Below are 16174 nucleotides of genomic sequence, written 5' to 3' on the forward strand. Positions count from 1 at the left end.
ACTATCATTTCTCCAAAAAATTCACCACGCTTTTGTTTGGCTTTAATGGAACTATATATATCCATAGTCCATACTAAATATCCTCGAATTCTACTTAAAAATAGCAATTCCAGAATTTGATATTAATGTTTCTAACTTCTCAAAAAAAAAAAAAAAGTTGATCGATTATGTACCCAGAAAATGTAATGACATGATCTTTTTTTTCCTAATTAATTGCGCATACCATTTGAAAATTTGAAGTGCAAGTTTCTTCAAACTTACAATTCATTTGTGAAATGATACACATGGCCCAACTAATAAAGCACAAAAGAATCTTTGCTCCATACATATGGGCTTTCATGAATCACGTTCTCTGCTCATATATAAAATGTACGAGTTCTAATTTAGAATTGGACCTACCCTGAGGCCCGAGTAAAGTCGAACACGATGATTTTCTATAAAAACATATAACTCAGAAACTCATCATCTGGTTAAATTAAATATGGCATGGTTCCAATAACTTGCTGCACAAGGAGAGTTTTCAATGCATAGGGTGGTTAGTTTATGATATCCATGCAATTCATTCCTTTCACTTGCAAATTTCATTTCATGTTCAACAGCTAAGCTAAATTGCTCCCCCCAAAAAATAATAAATAAATAAATCTAAATTTGATCACAAATTTTGGAACCTGAAAGTGATGCAAAGCTCATTTATTTTATTAATTTTATTAAGAAGAATACTACATACAGTTCTCGTTTGGAGACTATAATACAAGTTTAGGTAATTTTATTTTTAAAAATTTTTAAAATTATAAAAATATCCCTCATAAAATAATGTATTTTCTCATTTAGTAAAGAGTCTACACATACAGTCTCCAAATAGAAACTGTAAATAAAATTTCTCTTTTATTAATTACAGGAGATTTGGATATGAGACAGAAAAGTGCCATAGATGCTATGAAGCCCATCTCTGAAATATTTTCGGTCACAGAGATTCGAAACTTGATGAGTATATATATAAGCCCTTTAATTTCTTAATTCCTATCCATATATATAGTAATTATATATCAATTTCCAACTTAAGTCGATTTATTTATTATTTACCTAAACAATGGGACTAATATAGTTGGTGAGCACCAACTATATCTATATTACTCACATGTATGCATGATGTATGTACGTTTACCCATATATATTTAATGTGTTATGTGACTAGAATCTATTTCTCTGCCTCTGTTCTAGGTAAAAGATCTGATCATCAAGTTCGTCCCGAAGATGAAACCCCCATCCGAGATCTTATTACCAGGAAAATTCCTAGGTTTGTAGCTTTTCTGTTTGAATTTCTGTTTCAAAAGTTTTTGGGGATTAAAGCTACTTGTAGTTATAAAATGATTTAAATCATAACAACTTGTAGTTATATATTCTGCTTTGTCACACCCATCGTTTTCCTTCACAGAAACACCACAGCCGGAATCCAAGGGAGTGAAACAAGGAAAGCAAAAACAAAACCACTTGAAAATTTGAAATCCCTCCTTCCGACCTCTCAAGTGGGTTGATTTTCAGGTGGTGTGCTTCGGGATTCTGGGGGTAAGTTGATTTTCAGGTTTTCTAAATTCTTTGGTTCTTGTTCTAATAATGAAGCAGAGCTTCGGACTGTGATAGAAGGACTAAAATTATGCCATCAGTTGGGTTATCTGTCTATAGATATTGAGTGCGACTCTTTGGTGGTGGTTTTTTGGATTTTAGTAAAAAAATGTACAATTTGGTATCTTTAGAATTATTGGGATCAATTGATGTCGATGTTGGCGGATTTTGATTTCTCTATTAAGCATTTGTATAGAGAAGAAAATCAAGTAGCGGAATCTTTGGCCAAAGGTGGGGCGTTGGGGGAAAATAGGTTGTTTACATATTGTCTTCAATTTCCTAGGTTGACTAGAGGGTTGTATAGCTTGGATAAAATGGGCACTACCTATGTTCATTGCAATCGGTAATTATTTTATTGGTTAGGGGGAAGTTTTATTTGTTTCGAATTGGTTTGTTTTGTTCGAACGTTTCCTCCAGGGTAAGGGAGAGGTAATCAAATTTATGATTTTATTAAAAAAATATTAAGATATATGAGTTGAGATTAGATGAGATTAATTTTAAAAATATCTATTTATTTATAGAGATAAGATGATATTATTTTAACTTTTTTTTATAGTATTTGATTGGATGAGACCCAGCAATTATTGTTTTGTATTTTGGATAATATTTTAATAAAAACCCCATGTCCATGCAACTGGAAAAGGGCTGGAGATGACAAAATTTGCATCCATGTAGGGCCATTCAGACCATTATGGTTTTTTCTATTGCTTACTTTTATTTCATAAGTATATCCAAGCATCCCCAGGCATATTTCACCTACCTGCATTATGTATGTGTAATTTTCTCTTCTTTTTTTTTTTTTTATCAAATATTTTGCAAACCCTTTTAAACATTTGTTAAAATAAAAAAAAAAAATCACAAGCTCAATAAACTCACAAATAATTCAGTCTAAAATCGCAAAGGACCTACCATTTCTCATTAATATTCTATATAACTTTGCTTCCGATTACACACGTTATTTACATTATAACGTGCACGTTATACATTTGTCATTCCAAAATCAGGTAGTGTCATGAAATATCATGCAATTGAAAGCGCCAATCGTAACAATATAAATAACAAGGGGATGTATGAAATACATATAGGAAAAATAACAAATTACACCATCACAACAAAAGCTTCGTTTTTACAAATATGCTTCGTTTTTAATTATATCATCAATGGCCACCCTTAGCTTCTCATATAGAAATGACAATCTCATTTCTTATTGCAGTCATATTTTGGCTTCCTTCAGTCGTTATGTCCACATTAAGAGATAAGGATGCCCCGTCACCAACCTCACGCTTAATAACAGGGAGCTGCGCCCTGCTGCAGTTCTAAAATAGCTAGTCATCGGGAGTCACCATTCTAATAAAGTTATGTAGGCACTACAAGCTGTAATAATAAGTCTTTGCCTCCCAACAGAATATGCAGGCATTAACTTCAAAATTTTAAACTATTATTTTAAAACACCAAAAGTGTGTTCTATGATATTACGAATTGTTAATGGCGGTAATTAAAATAATCCATAAGATAATACTGACCTGAGAGATCTATTTAAGTCCAAAGCACACAATTCAATATTTATAAAGGGAAAAATAAATCACTTCTAAGGGTAAATATTGCAAAAGGGAAAAGCATAAGAGGTTAACCCTCGGACGGCCATAGAAAATGAGTAGATGAATCACTGCACGCATGGTGGAAGGCACGAGCGTCATGCATTGATCTCTCACATCCAGTATATACAAATGTAAACTTCATATTAAAATCAACTATACGCAGTACATTTTGGATAATTCGCCCCAATCAGTTTCGATATGCCTCACGTACCTCAGTTGGTATGATCACCTCCATCATAGTGCCATCCATCGCACCAATGCATCCCTATTGAGTCAGAAATAAAATTGTCAATAAACAACTACCTTAGATGAAGTTAAGTCCAATTTTATTTTGGACTTAATAAGTTTGAATTTGATTTCTTACTTGAAATCAAGGAAAATTTATGTAGTTGAGATATAGGGGTTAATGCCGTCTCTGTGTGTTGGCACAATCAAATGTTTCCCAAGCTTATATAGTGTTTTTATCACCCTTCTCACATGTTTATTAATTGTTTGTGACGAATGTTGAAACATGTCTCCAACAATGCGTTGGATTTGGGCATGTGCGTGACCCACAAGCACACAAAACATAGCCAGAGATTCCTCCACCATCATTGATCTCCTAGAATCACGCAACAAGTGATTGGTACGTAACAATGCACATAATGCACGGAATGTGGGTACCTCCATGCGGAACATCTCCTTACAGTTATCAGGATGTCCATTCAAAATTTGTATAAGAAAAATGATACTTGCAGTCGTGAGTGTGCAAGCGCCGTGCAGTCGCTTTGAAAAAAGTGAATAAATATGGGACCCATATGAAAATAAATTATTTTTTTAATAGTAGACCCACTCTTTTTCAAAGCGACTGCACAGCGTTTGCGCATTCCACGACTGTATGTAACATTACTCTTTGTATAATATATGATCTTCGCAGAAGCCTATATTATGCTGTGGCATTAGGTGATTCATTCCCCGTCGGGAGGATAGGACCCTAATTAGGTTAGGGATATATATTGGCTCCATGGGATCAGACCATCCATTATCTAACACTGGAGTGTATACTGTTTGTAGACATAAGTAAAAAGTCATACGATGGCAATATATTCATAGCATTAACAATTAACAAAATAATAATAATAATATCCAATCATATCCAAATATAGATCAAACGATAACAACTAACATAATACAATCAAGTCTACTGAGTTTCAAATCAACATAACAAATAGCAACATCAAATAAATATCTCTCAACACAAAGCCGTAAATGAAAAATAACATCTAACATAACAATTTATTCATAGGCTGCCAAATGGATAAGCAATATCTCTCAACTATGCATGGCCCATGCTCGCCGATGTATATCATTCATGGCTAGAAATCTTGGCTGAAACATGGGACTGAGTAAGTGGTCGAATGCATAGGAGAAAATCTCATCCGGCAGTGGAGGCTGAAGTGCCTGTAACTATGTCACACAGTGAGCGCTATGGCCATCGGTTATTTCAAACTTGACTGACCTCCATACTTCTAGGATGGCGTGTGGCTTTGACGCGCCATCACAGTCACTTTGTTTGTTATTGTTTCCTCAAATGTTGAAAATGCGGATCTATATCTTTCCAAGATGTAATTCATTTTTTTCCATGTATCTTTAATTTATGTTATGTCTTTTGTTGTAGAAAAAAAAAACACATTGTTTCTTGGACTTCTATCCATAGAGTATGTCTCTTGGACTTCTGTCTATAGAGTGTGTCCTCTACTCCGTTTTAGACAGAGTATGAGATTTGTTAACTTTGTATTTGACAGATTAGTTGTGTTGTCTCTCAGGTAGTTTGATAGAGGTTTGCAGCATGGACTAGACCATGTCAGTTATAGTTGTATACTGAGAAACCATTAATATTGTAGTTGGCTTGTAATGAATATTTCAGATCAAAATTATAATGTCCGTTATTATGAACGCAGTTTATTTTATTAAACAAAAAAAAAAAGTTTATTTTATAAGGTAGTTTGATAGATGGCATTGATGATTTGGACAATGAGTTTGATTATGGAAACCTCAACGGTCTTGGTTCACAAGAAGTTTCAGAGGAAATGCTCTCTGCACGCCTTAACACTGGCCGTGGCTATCACTCTAATGCATCTAGAATACCTACACACTTAGAACATGAGACCTCTCCCCTTAGTTCTGATTTCCCTCTATTGACCTATGGAGAAGAGGTAAATCAGTATGAATTCAAATCTTATTCCTCGCCTTTGTGTCAGTAAATGTTTATTTTCATGTATACATGGGTGCAGATATGCGTGATGTGATGACCACCTTGTAATGATGTTTTTTTTTTTTTTTCTGTTTTAAGATTCTGAGATTTCTGCTGATCAGCATGCTCTTATTGTCCCTCATTCATGGGTCGTGGAAACAGAATCCATTCAGTGCCTTATACTGAACCATATGTACCATGTAATTTTCATCGAAGTAGTTGCATCATCTTTTCCATATTTTTTTCCTATTGGTTTAGATTTCAGTTTTACTTAGATAGTGAGCTTAGAGCTTTTTAACGTCTGTGTCACAGTGCAACCCAGACCAAAGGTTCCTAAAAAAGATCTTGCAGTATATGGGTATGGGAGTGTGGCTTGGAAGGACCCAATGGAGGACTGGAAGAAAAGGCAGAATGATAAACTTCAGGTGGTAGAGCACCAAGGAGTCAATGATGATGGAAATTTTGGTGGAAATGAACTAGATGGAATCAAATTCCTTTGGTCTTGTTCTCTGAATGTCATAATTCCAGTAGTTAGTTGATGTTTTGTTGTCTTGAACAGAAATGAAAACCATTCTATCCAGCAACCTGACAGATATTTAACTTTCATTTCTTCCCTTTAAATATTCTCTGTTGGCTCATGGTTTTCGATTTTTTATATTGTAGTTATTTCGTGATAGCCAGTTGTAGAGCCCAGCAAAACTATCGACTTTTTTGTGTGGATGGTTTTGCTTCTCTTACGCATGAACTTGAGCAAGGTGCCACCTGAGAGCTGTTGACAATGTTGCTGGATCATCATATTGAACAATTGATTGCTTATGGTTAAATTGAGGCCAATGAGAATCCTCTGGTTTTACTTTGGAAGCTGTTTTTATTGTTCTCCTTAATTCTGTGAAGCAAGCACATAATCTACTAGGGAACTGTTTTGTATCCATGCTGGCTGAGAGCATCTGTGAATATATTGGAATTTTCTTTTCCCACACAAACACTTTTAACCTTGAGCCAATATTTGTAAATATATTATAATCTAGGTGTTTGGCTGCATTTGGTAGTATCAAACTTTTTTTTAACCTTTTGAGAGATCTTTGTGACAGTTCAGCAATATATGTATTAAAACATATGTTTATACCATTGCATGTGGAGGTTTTGTCATCTGACTTTTATTTTTCATGCTTGATAATTAGTTTTCACCAGCAGGATTTTTTGATCTCTTGCGGTTGTGTATATTGCCTTTGTATGTTAAGAAGTTAATCTCCAAAATGGGAAGTACTTTGTATGTTCGATTGATAGTTTGATACATAAAAAAAAAAAAATGAAACTTAAATTTTTGAATTGTTAAGTTTGAAACTAGAGAATCTGAGATACATTGTCAATTGATAGGGACTTTTTGTTTTGTCTTAAATGTTATGATAAGGATTTTAGACTTTGACGCATGCATGGACCCCAAAGCAAAAGATAAAAAGAAGAAGATAAACTTGACGTACGACATCTGAATTTATATAAATTAATATCGTGGAGTAGGCCAGTTGGCCTAGATCTGAGAAGAAGATACAGTAGAATTCTCAAGATCATGATAATTATTTTGTGCTCTGGGATTGAAATCGTATGATCATTATTCATGAATGTGGCCTGACTTGTTGAGTATTCTCATCTTCTGCAGTGTAGCTTGATTTGCTGGCCATTAAAATATAGCATATCTGTGAGACAGGAACACTTGCTAGCTTGAATTTTTTTTTTCTTTTTTCTTTTTTTTCTTCAAGACCATCCTTATCAAACACATACAAGAACCTGCTTTAAGCCTCTAATGGCCAAGAAAACAGTACGGATCAAGAAAAAAAAATATAATATTTTTAAGGCAATTGACTGCTTTACCAATTCTTCTCTTTACTAATATTTTAAGGCAATTGGACTTTTTAACTTTTTCATTACCAATATATATATATATATATATATATATATATATATAATAAATAAATTATCAATTAATAAAGAGAATATGATTTTGTTAAAGTCTCTATCTAATTAAAAGGCTCATACATTACCTAAGAATACATAAATAAAATTAGTTAGTTTTTAGTATAACTCTAAAATTCTAAAATGCCACCTAATCAAATATTATAATAAGTATTATTTTTGTTTTTACTAAACCATATCATTTTATTAAACAATATCATTTTTGTAGAAAAAAAGTGTTTTCACTCAATTAAAACACGTTGTCCCTACCTTGCACATATATGTGTATATATATATATATATATATATATATATATATATATGTATATGTATAGAAAACGAGGAAAGTACCTCTATAAATTTTACTATATCTCATTTATGACGGAATAACACCTTTGAAACAAACAAATCAATCCTCCCAAACAAAGAAATAAGCCTATCCCAATAAAAAACTATACACATTAAAAATTACGTCTAACATAAACCGTATTTATTTTGTCCAATCTATACAAGTCTCTAGTAGGGCTGTGCATATAATCCGATAGCCCGTTTAACCCGATCAAAATAACTCGACCCGACCCGACTTTTATCGGGTGCAATCGTTTCGGATCTCCAACCCGACTAAGTAGCGGGTCTGTGTTTTGGGTGTCAACCCGTCCGACTAGAAATAATACTTATTTTCAGTTCTCAAACCCTAGCCTCCCAAATCCGGATGAGAACCCTGCCTCCCATCTCCAACTGGCCGATTAATTTGTAAGCGAGGTTGCCTTCATTGGATGAGGTGTCTACGTAGGAGACCACGCGCAGAGCTTATTCGGGTCGCAGGTTACAGGTAGGACCGTAAGAGTAGGGTCTTGGTACGGCACCGCCTAGCTTGCTTCTTCTCCATCTAGTGAACGATGCTGCCCAGCTTGCTTCTTCTTCATTCCTCGACAACTACTATTCTTATCTTCATTGCCATGGTCATAACAGTATGGGTTTTGCAGGTGAGCGAGGAGCATGGGATTGGAGAGTAGGAAGAAGATAGAAGTGGGAGTGGGTTGAATATGGTTTTGAAGAGTTGGTAATAATTTCTTTTATGCAGTACCATCACAATTTAAAACCTAAGAAAAGATTGCATTTTGATGTTTTTTTGAAAGCGACCCATTTTGAAGAGGCTTGTGATAACTCTTCTCATCAACCCACCTGGGTACCTGAATGAGTTTCTTCGTTTTTATTTTACTGTATATTTATTGTATATAGAAGATTATTTGAGAGTAATTTGTTTATTTGCTCTTGTAATTACAGTTTATTATAATGTTTATGGTTATGATAAGAACCAGGGCCATCGCTGCGCCGCTAAACCCAACCTACCCCTCGGACGAGTTCGAGTTTTACCTCGCCGACTTAGAGTCGAAACTCCTGTGAAAATGAAGGTGGGTTTGTCGGGTCGTACGGTTCGACCCAATTTCATTTTGTTCGGGTTGGTTCGGATCGGTTTGGCGCCATAAACATTGTTATTCGGGTCAGTTCGGGTCTAAACCCGGTTGGACCAGGTCAGGTTGCAGGCCTAGTCTCTAGCCAACTGAAGAAGTTGAAAACAATCCGTAAACAAATTATTATCACCCATCGCACCACATCTAAGTCGATGAGTCTACAACTTAATATATATTATTTTGCAATATATATATATAGTTATAAAATAATACTATATACAATTATAAAATAGGTAAATATTATATAATTATTTTTTAAAAAATAAAATTTTTTATTAAAAAATTAATTTTTTATTATATAAATCTCGTATTTATTTAATTTTTTTAAAATAATTAATTTATACTCTCAGATCGTGAGGGATCCTTTTGGTTTTGAATAATTTTATATATAACTATAAAATATATATTTACCGTATAATTATTTAAAAAAATAAAATTTATTATTAAAAAATTAATTTTTTTATATAAATTTTATATTTTATTTATCTTTTTTAAATAATTAACTAATAATTATACAATCCATAATTATAAATATATTCTCTCTTTGGTTTTGGGGTATGGAAAAAACAATGTCATCTCATTGTTATACTGACCTAAGTGCCCAAGAGTTATCTGTACTCTCTTCTGCTTTTTCTTCTCTTTCACCCTCGTGATTTCTTTTCATTTGGCTTTTCTGGTTTAGTTCTGGTGTTTCCTAATGAGACCGGATAATCTGACTTCTCCCTTTTAATTTCTTCGTTAATCCATTTGGGTTTTCATATATCTGCCTGGCCCTAATTCTGAATCTCCAGCACCATGGCTCCCAACCAGTCCATCGTTGAAGAGGTTACCGGCTGGCTGCGTGTTTTCGCTGATGGTACAGCCGACCGCACCTGGACCGGACCGCCGGAGGTTGAGTTCATGATGAAACCCGTTCCACCTCATCGAGAATTCGTTGATGGAGTTGCAACTCACGACGTGGTGGTCGATACAAACAGCGGTCTCGCCGTTCGGATTTATATCCCGGAAAAGAACATGATCGATACCCAGGACAAGAACAAGCTTCCCCTCCTCCTTCAATTTCATGGGGGCGGCTTCTGCATCAGCCGTGCTGATTGGTTCATGTACTACCACTTCTATGCACGCCTCGTGCGCACGGCACGAGCCATCTGTGTCTCTGTCTACCTTCCACTCGCTCCCGAGCACAGGCTCCCAGCTGCATGCGATGAAGCTTACGCTGCCTTCCGTTGGCTTCTTGCCGTGGCTCGGGGTGAATCTTCGGAACCGTGGCTCGAGACTTACGCTGATTTTGCACGAGTCTTTCTCGTCGGGGATAGCACAGGTGGGAATTTGGTGCATCAATTGTCGGCAAGAACAGGGGATACTGATACAGACCCCGTCCATCTCTCGGGAGGTGTACTTTTACACCCGGGCTTTCTAAGAGCCGAACCGAGCAAGTCATTTTTGGAAACACCCGAAACGCCATTGCTAACACGTGAAATGGTGAATAAATTCATCGGCTTGGCATTGCCTATTGGGAGTACGAAGGATCATCCGATTACGTGCCCAATGGGCTCGCTGGCGCCCCCGCTCGCCGGCCTTAAGCTGCCTCCGTTTCTGGTTGTGGTGGCGGAGAATGACCTCCTTCGAGACTCGGAGTTGGAGTATTGCAAGGCCATGGAGGCGGCCGGCAAGGACGTAGAGGTTTTGATGAATCATGGGATGGGTCACAGCTTCTATTTCAACAAGTTAGCCATTGACATGGATCCGGAGACTGCGGCTCAAGCGGATAAGCTAATTGAAGCAATTACAAACTTTATTAGCAGGCATTAGTACGGCTTGAGGTCGGCCTTCTCGGATAAGGTTTCCAAAGCATAAGGTATATGAGAGAAATAGAGGCATAAAATGGAGCATTTAGTAGTGTCATTATAAATATTCTGAGTAATATTGAAATTTGAATGAACAATTAATAATATTGTAATGCACACTTCATGCGTTTATCTCTCTCATTTAATATTTTCTAGTGCTATGCTTCGATCCGATCGTATGGTTAATTAAAATAAAAGTTCTGTTACATTAAGTTATTTTTATATATATTTTTTGTGTATTTTATTAATATGATTAATTAAAATAATTATTTTATATTAAAAAAATGACGGATTCAATAACATTAACAGAATATACGAAAAATACGTAAAAGTGATAATAATAGAATGTTTGTTAGAATAAATCACTACAAATAAGTTTGTTTAGAGTTGAATTAGGAGCAAAACCTGGCCAGGTGGTAGTACTATTATCTAACTCGCGCCCTTGGCTCCACGCTTCCATATTGAGATTTAATCAGATATCTTTTGTAATTGCCACCGCAAGATCAATTAGGTAGTGCATGCCGACGCTAGCTAGATTGGATACATGATAAGAAATACTATGCATAGACATATATATATATATATATATATATATCTGTTGTTTAGTCTTATCATGTGAATGATTAAAAATCGACATTGAAATTAAAGCATAAGTTTCTTTTAAAAGCTCCACAAAGGCACCAAGTAGTACTCGATGGCCAGATCACTCTCATCAGATTTTGATAACAATGCTTTTAATTGCATGCTCCACTTCGATGATCCTGACCCACTTTTCATGTCAGTTGCGTTTGTTTTCAAAAAATTTTTTAAATCATTTCATCTCATTTTATTTAATTATTATAAATTTTTTAAATTTTAAAATAAAAATAATATTAAAAAAATAAAATATAACTATATTTTATTTAATTTAATTTTTTAACTTTAAATTTATCTCATCTTATATAAAAAAACAAACGAAACCTTTTGCAGTCTCTTCTTTTTTCTTGCAGCTCATTTTCCACGAGAAAGGAACCATGCAGGGACAATCTATCAAAGTTTGCCTACTAATTTCTCTTCGTAGCTAGCTAGGATCCGATCAAATATATATGCGATCCTGACTTGGATAGGCGCTGGCTATGGTACTCACTGCATGCTCATGTGGCAATTAATGGAGGTTCTGCTAATTAAGTAATCATGAAAATGGAATGGGGGCCTTTTTTTTTTAACAAGTTATAAAATGTTCACGTTCCCAATTTTATTAATCTTTACTCACTCCAAGATATAAAACATAGAAAGCCCTGTTCGTTTCAACTTATATACTATTTGAGAGAGAGCAAAAAAACGTACTCGATCAATTGAGCTCATGGATCAGGCGGAAAATGAGGATCTTTCTTGAATAAAAATGGAGAGTCCATGTGCTAAAAGGATATAAATAATTAACTTTATATCTTCTTTTAAATTTTTTTTTAGATAAGTGATATTAATTTTATATAATATCAAAATTAAATCTTGAGTTTGAACTTGACTTTACACTTCACCCAATTTTGATGGAAATGAAAATGAAAATAAAAATTATCACTGATCAAGCCTCAAGTGTGCGTAAGGATAGTCTGATCAATAAGACTGTCAAGTGTACATAGAAATTAATATATATATATATATATATATATATATATATATATATATATATAACAATATAAATCCAGGACCGTTGTCCTTGCTTAGCTTGATTTCCTTCGTGCCACGTAATTAGATTACATTTTAGATATTGAATTGAATTGAGTTAAGATAATAAAATTTTATTAAAATTTTATATTTTAATATTATTATTATTTAAAAATTTTAAAAAATTAAATTATTTATTATATTTTATGTTAAAATTTTAAAAAAATTATAATAATAAGTTGAAATGAAAACAACAAAATAAGTCTTGATCCACGATATATACGTTATCATTTTTCTCTTTTGTTGCTCTTTTCAAATCATGCATGACTAGTAAGGAAAGTCTATTTGCATCAAACTATATATTACCTGCACAAATATTGTGTACGTACGAAGTACGAACCCATGATCTCTCATCCTTAAATACTTTCATCCTATGGTATGATCTATTTTATTTTTGGGAAATACTATACAATCTTGAATTATGTAATATCTGTGTATTTCCTTTTAAAAAAATATAAATCATTTTTAAAAAAGTAATTTTTTTTTTATATGGATATCAAATTTATCTATTTTTTTCCAAATAAAATATGTTGGGATCACCATTGCACATTTCAAGATTGTAAATATTATTTTTCTATTCAAAATAAACTAGTTTGAGTTTGGTTTTTTGAACAACCGCTACGTACTTTAATCACCACTCTTATTATATATACCAATAATTACTTCAGGATTAATTAATGGTACTAGTGTGCCTGCCGGTAGAAAACCTCATTCAAATTAAGGCCAAATCATCAGTACCTCTTTAAAAATTTATGCTAATTAAGCACTTAGTTTTTGGAGACACATACACAAACACTGAGGTTTGCAATCTTTCAAGTGAGCAATATCTAAGAAGAAGCTAGCTGGTACAAATTGAAACACATGCACAACCCTCGAACATTCTGATCACAATGCTCCAATTTCAGAGACATGTACGTACATGTTGTCTTACTGCAGTTAAGCTCAACTGCTATCTGCAAGGGTTTTATCTACTTTCCAAAAACAATAATTACCTGCTATCTTCTCCACCATAAATAATACACTAACCATCGAAAACTCCTCGATCTTCACGCATCCAATCCATTGCTATCGTCCGGCCATTTCGCTCATATAACCCTAAAAGCTCTCTCTTTCTCCCTCTGATCTCTCCCCCAGCTCTCTCTATTCGCTTATGGATCAGTTCTTATCTGTCCAATCTCTCGGCCTCTTCTTCTTTCTTCTTTCCATGATCTATGTCTACCTCCTCTTTAAGTACACGTCCAAAAAGAAACCCATCCACAAAGGATTTAAAGTGTATCCTATACTCGGAACGCTGCCTGAATTATTGCAGAACCGACACCGTTTTCTTGACTGGACAACTGAAACTCTCGATAACTGCCTCACAAATACTTCTGTCTTTAGGCGTCCCGGCAAGATCCAGGGCGTCATCACCTCGAACCCGGCCAACGTTGAGCACGTGCTTAAGACCAACTTCGAGAACTATCCCAAAGGCGACTGCATCATAACGCTTCTAGGAGATTTTCTAGGCAGAGGAATCTTCAACTCTGACGGGGAATTCTGGATGGTACAGAGGTAAACGGCTAGCTACGAATTCAACACCAAATCGCTCCGCAACTTCGTCATGGAAAACGTCAACGTGGAGACCAAGACGAGACTGGTTCCGATCTTATCAAAAGCCTCGGAAACAGCACGAATCTTGGATTTTCAGGACATGTTGGAGCGCTTCGCATTCGACAACGTCTGCAAGCTGGCATTTAACGTCGACCCGTGTAGTCTTGGCGGCGATGGAACCGTCGGGGCCAAGTTCATGCGGGCTTTCGAGGACGCTGCCACGCTTAGCTCTGGGAGGTTCTTGTATGCCATCCCAATTTTGGGGAAGCTTAAAAAGTTTCTCAACATTGGATCAGAGCGAAGGCTAAGAGACGCAATCAAAACCGTCCATGAATTTGCAGATGATATTATACGGTCGAGATTGGAACAAAAGGTGGATAAAGATGCAGACCTACTCTCTCGTTTTATCGCAAATGAGGCAAACTCACCTGAATTTCTCCGAGATATTGTCATAAGCTTCATTCTTGCGGGTCGGGATACTACCTCTTCGGCTTTGAGCTGGTTCATTTGGCTCCTATGGTCGAAACCGGAGGTAGAGCGAAACATATTGAAGGAGCTCGAAAAAATCCGAGTTCATAGAGGAAAAAACCTCGGCGATTCGTATACCTTTGATGAGCTCCGAGACATGCAGTATCTACATGCAGCAATCAAAGAAGCGATGAGACTGTACCCTCCCGTTCCGATAGATACTAAAGCGTGTCTGAACGATGATATCATGCCGGACGGCACATTTGTGAAGAAGGGTTGGATTGTGGCATACCACACATACGCGATGGGAAGGATGGAGAGCATTTGGGGAAAGAATTGTCGTGAGTTCCTGCCGGAAAGATGGCTGGAAAAAGGAGTGTGTCGGCAAGTGAGCCCGTATAAGTTTCCGGTGTTTCATGCCGGACCGAGAATGTGTCTGGGAAAAGAATTAGCATACATTCAGATGAAGTCGATTGCAGCATCAATGATCGAGAGGTTTGAAATAGATGTGGTAAATAAGAACAAGGGTCTTGAGCCATTAATGTCCTTGACTTTGAGGATCAAAGGCGGGTTACCCGTAAAGGTGAGGAAGAGGTGTGGATGCCATTAATTCATGTATATAATCTGTAAATGTATAAAAGCTCTAGACGAAGGATTACAGCATGCTGTATAAAAGCTCATGGGGGCATGGACTGTTAAAGTGTGTGATCAATATGTGATATATATATATATATATATATATAAGTTGTATAATTTTATTCTTCTGATAGTAATATTTTAGAAATCGTACCATATATGTAATCTGTACGTATCTATCCACTCTTGTATGCTTTTTCACGTGTGTTACAAATTCTATATGCATGGTATATGATATCATATATGCGATGCTGTCAATTGTCATTTTCGTGCACAGACATCACGTGGTTTACCATAATCTTTTTTGAGAAGTGCTACTAGGATAAAAAGATTTTATAAAAGTAAACTGATCATAAACTGACATAGTTTATACGTTAGATCTATTTTATAATATAAAGTACTACATCAAGATACATCAGTTTATAAATTTACTTATCTTTATTCTTTTGGGTTATTAATAAAAATTATGTAATGATTAAGGATGAATGCAAGTGATTCAAAGTTATAAGATGGCTTAAGGAATTGTCACGACTACTAATTAATATGCCTCGGATCGATGATCAACAGTACATGATATGGGTTGATCATGAGTAGATCGAACTGTCTATATGTTCGAGACTAGTCCTCACAGTCCATGTATAACGGTACTACAATTAATTATCAAGGATATATGGTGAAAGCCAATTTCGAGGACTTGTGTGTGGAGGATAAGATTCTAGTGTTCTTCAAGAGGCTGTTAAATTAGTGGAACCAGGATCAATTGGATGAGATGCCCGATGCCGAGAAGCGGACGGCCAAGGGGAAGTCCATGGTGGCCACGTTTAAGCAGTGTGCTCGGTATCTGAATCCCCTTTTCAAGTTTTGCAGGAAGACGGTTCTCCCGGATGATATTCGCCAAGCGTTGCTGGTGGTGGTTGAATGCTGCATGAAAAGAGACTACTTAGCTGCAATGGACCAGTATATCAAGATGGCCATTGGAAATGCACCCTGGCCTATTGGTGTCACCATGGCGTTGGTATCCATGAACGTTCTGCCCGTGAGAAGATCTAC

At 35.6% G+C, this 16174-nt stretch overlaps 1 protein-coding gene and 1 pseudogene across 1 annotated transcript; both read left to right on the forward strand.

Annotated features, from left to right (window-relative positions):
- Positions 1–9442: 9442 nt before the first annotated feature.
- LOC109019753 (probable carboxylesterase 15) lies at positions 9443–10932 on the forward strand. Its single transcript, XM_019002117.2, has one exon. The coding sequence runs from the start codon at positions 9675–9677 to the stop codon at positions 10689–10691; it is 1017 nt and encodes a 338-aa protein (XP_018857662.2). The 5' UTR covers positions 9443–9674; the 3' UTR covers positions 10692–10932.
- A 2648-nt stretch (positions 10933–13580) lies between these two features.
- On the forward strand, positions 13581–15098 carry LOC109019754 (annotated as a pseudogene).
- The last annotated feature ends 1076 nt before the right edge of the window (positions 15099–16174 follow it).

This window comes from Juglans regia, chromosome 4, assembly GCF_001411555.2.
Source record: "Juglans regia cultivar Chandler chromosome 4, Walnut 2.0, whole genome shotgun sequence".
Lineage (NCBI taxonomy): Eukaryota > Viridiplantae > Streptophyta > Magnoliopsida > Fagales > Juglandaceae > Juglans > Juglans regia.